General features: G+C 40.8%; 1 protein-coding gene across 1 annotated transcript; it reads left to right on the top strand.

Moving 5' to 3' along the window:
- Positions 1-1,822: 1,822 nt before the first annotated feature.
- Positions 1,823-2,817, top strand: LOC126474631 (piggyBac transposable element-derived protein 4-like). Its single transcript, XM_050102109.1, has 3 exons — positions 1,823-2,022; positions 2,200-2,427; positions 2,472-2,817. Exons 1-3 carry the CDS (start codon positions 1,823-1,825, stop codon positions 2,815-2,817), a joined length of 774 nt encoding a protein of 257 aa, XP_049958066.1.
- The last annotated feature ends 206 nt before the right edge of the window (positions 2,818-3,023 follow it).

Below are 3,023 nucleotides of genomic sequence, written 5' to 3' on the forward strand. Positions count from 1 at the left end.
AATCATCTTTTGACAATTTATGAGTTGTTTTCATGTCTGTTGCATTATTTTGTGAATAGGTGTGCAGTCTGTGCAATGCATGATTTCAACAGTTGACGAGTAGCAAGCGTGTTTGAAGAGTCTTTTAGATGCATTATTTTGACAATTTTCTAGTTGTTTGCCTCTCTGCACATCGATGTACTGCATTATTTTGGCTGATTTACATGTAGTTTATGTATCTGTAGACTATTTACTGAGCCTCCAAGCATTCTAGGGTGAGTGTTTTGTATCAGTGTAATAAATAAACTACATGGAGTCTGTCCCTAAATAAATTGTTCCTAAAATAAATAAAGTACACTCCTTCCTTTCTCCAGCAGCCGAGCAAAGGCTGAGTCATTTTCCCACCATTTTCCCACAGACCACCATGGGTCGATAGCACCCTCTGATAGCAGTACTGTATAGTAGGTCAGTTGGACTCCGGGCCTCATGGTGAACACAATAGATGGAGCTACTGCCTCAAATTGTTTAAATAAACACTGCATGCAAAATAAAGACTTATGTCCATCCTATCCACCAGCCCAACACAGCCTGAGTCCTTTTCCTGCCATTTTCCCCCAAGATCGCCTTCTTGGAATATGACACAGGAGGGACGATGGTGCCCTCTGGTGGCAGTACTGTGTACTAGGGCAGTAGGACTCCAGACCCCATGGTGAACACACAGGATGGAGCTACTGCCTCAAATTGTTTAACACTTACAGCACGGTGCCCGTACGCCATACGGGCGCGGCCGCCCTGACGTTGGCGACAGCGCCCGTATACCGTACGGGCGAGCCTTTATTTGGCTCTGTAAGCGCGTTTAGCGCGTCTCCGAAGCAGTTTCGCCAACTAATGTGAAGGTATTTCATTCTTCTTGCGCAAGAGGCAAGCACTTATCGGCTATCTCATCCTGCGAGCGGCTGTGATCACTGGAAAGACGAAGTTACCTGCCGTTCATTCACAGGTGTTTACGATTGTGAAAATATCGCGCAGCGAGTTGACGGAGGCAGAGATCTTAGATATACTTTATGGAGATGCAGGATCTGAAATTGACGATTCTGACAAAGAGGATTCGTACTCTTCAGGCGAGAGTACAAGTGATGATTCAGGTATGTATATTCTCAATTGCTCATAAAGTGAAGAGTTCATTACCGCATTTTGAGTAATGTTCATTACTTCACTTGCATTTGGTACCTTTTAGTACCAATCTTAGCATTATTTTTTTTCTATGCAGACAATGGTACAGACCATCTGTGGTACATGGTCGTGTGTGGCTCACTGAGCACAAAGAGCAAGATTGGTCGGAACCAGACGATCAGCCAGCACTGCCGAATTTCCAGGAGGTGGTCGGCGGAGCATCGCATTTTTCAGATGCCAATGAGGAGCTTCAATATTTTAGTTATTTCTTTGATGACGACCTTATTCAGATCATCAAAAGTGAAACGAATCTGTACGCTGGTAACGTTATTACGACAATGAAACACAAAGGTAGCCTGAAAATAAACTCTGTTTGGCATAAGTGGTAGGCAGTAAAATTGCAAGAGATTTACTGAAGTATTATTTTGCATGTGTGCGTCGTCAAATTGCCGAAAATCAGTGATTATTGGTCAACAAACCCGTTTCCGCAGCCTGGATTTGCGAGTAAATTGTTGAGTCGCGATCGATTTTTCGCTACATTGTCGATGTTACACTTGAATGACAATGCTATGTTCATTAGCAGAGGCGAAGAAAAGGACGAGCCACTTAACAAAGTCAGGCCTTTATTTGATTTCTTTGTGAATAAACCAAAATTAGTTTTCGTCCAGTCATGAATCTGACAATAGATGAGGCAATGTGTCCCTTTCGTGGTAGAACAAGCTTCAGGGTATACATGAAAAACAAACCCAATAAATATGGAATAAAATTGTATGCTCTCTGCAATTCATCAACTGGTTGTATGCTAAACTGTGATGTATATACAGGCTCTGCACGCAGTGTTGACAATAGTATCCAGGACCTTGTAAAAAGGTTGTGTTCACAGTAGTTTGGCAAAGGACATTGGATAGATACTACACCAGTCCATCTCTTTTGGACATGTTGTGGGAAAATAAAGCTCTTGGAGTGGGAACTGTAATGAAAAACTGGAAAGGTTTGCGACGAATATTCAGAACATTAAAATTTAAAAAAAAAGATAGTTTTTCAAAGGAAACTCCATCTCTTGGCAGTGAAGTGGAAGTCAAAACGAGATGTTTTTTGTCTTTCCACAAAGCATAAGTCTAACAGCACTAGTATTCAAGTGAGGACCAAAGGTGGAATAGCAGAAATTGTAAAGCCAACCGTTATTATTGATTACAATAAGAATAAAGCTAGGGTTGACAGAGCAGATCAGTGCTCCAGCTATTATCCATTTGCCCGAAAAACTTTGAAGTGGTGGTAAAAGCTGTTTTCCACTTGTTTATCGTGTCAACTGTCAACAGTTTTATTTTATATAAGGAGAACACTAGGAAGAATGTATCCCTAGTAGACTTTATTCACAGAGTGGAGAAAAAATTGGCCGAGAAGGGCGGAAATATTTTTCAGCAACAAGCCGCTTCATCCTCACAAATTGAGAGGACATTTGCAAGGCACTTTCCAGAGAAGGTCCCACCCACTGCAAACAAGGTGAATACTACTAGGTATTGCAAAGTATGTTCAGACAGGGGGAAGAAAGAGACTGGTAAGTGCATCAGGAAGGAAAGTGGATGGTGGTGCAAGGACTGTGGCTTTGACCTTTGCGACCCACAGTGTTTCCAGGACTTTCACACAAAGGCTAACTACATCTGAACTTTAATACTGCAGTTAGACAGTCCAGTGATAATTTCTTTTAAATTTAGATACAGTAATAATGGCATTACTCAAGAGAGAGATCATGTAAAACTTTTTTATCGACGATATTTTTGTGTTTTCTTCTTTAATTATTACAACCATTTGTATTTTATATTGTAAAATAAACTCACATTTATGTAAAGCTCTTACTTTTTCCTTTTAAA

The sequence above is a fragment of the Schistocerca serialis genome, chromosome 4, assembly GCF_023864345.2.
Source record: "Schistocerca serialis cubense isolate TAMUIC-IGC-003099 chromosome 4, iqSchSeri2.2, whole genome shotgun sequence".
Taxonomy (NCBI): domain Eukaryota; kingdom Metazoa; phylum Arthropoda; class Insecta; order Orthoptera; family Acrididae; genus Schistocerca; species Schistocerca serialis.

Bases quoted from the DNA above. Each gene is read 5' to 3' on its own strand.
- LOC126474631 (XM_050102109.1), top strand. From the start codon at position 1,823: ATGAATCTGACAATAGATGAGGCAATGTGTCCCTTTCGTGGTAGAACA. The intron at 2,023-2,199 runs GTTGTGTTCACA...AGTTTTTCAAAG, and splicing joins ATCCAGGACCTTGTAAAAAG to GAAACTCCATCTCTTGGCAG. The intron at 2,428-2,471 runs GTAAAAGCTGTT...AACTGTCAACAG, and splicing joins CGAAAAACTTTGAAGTGGTG to TTTTATTTTATATAAGGAGA.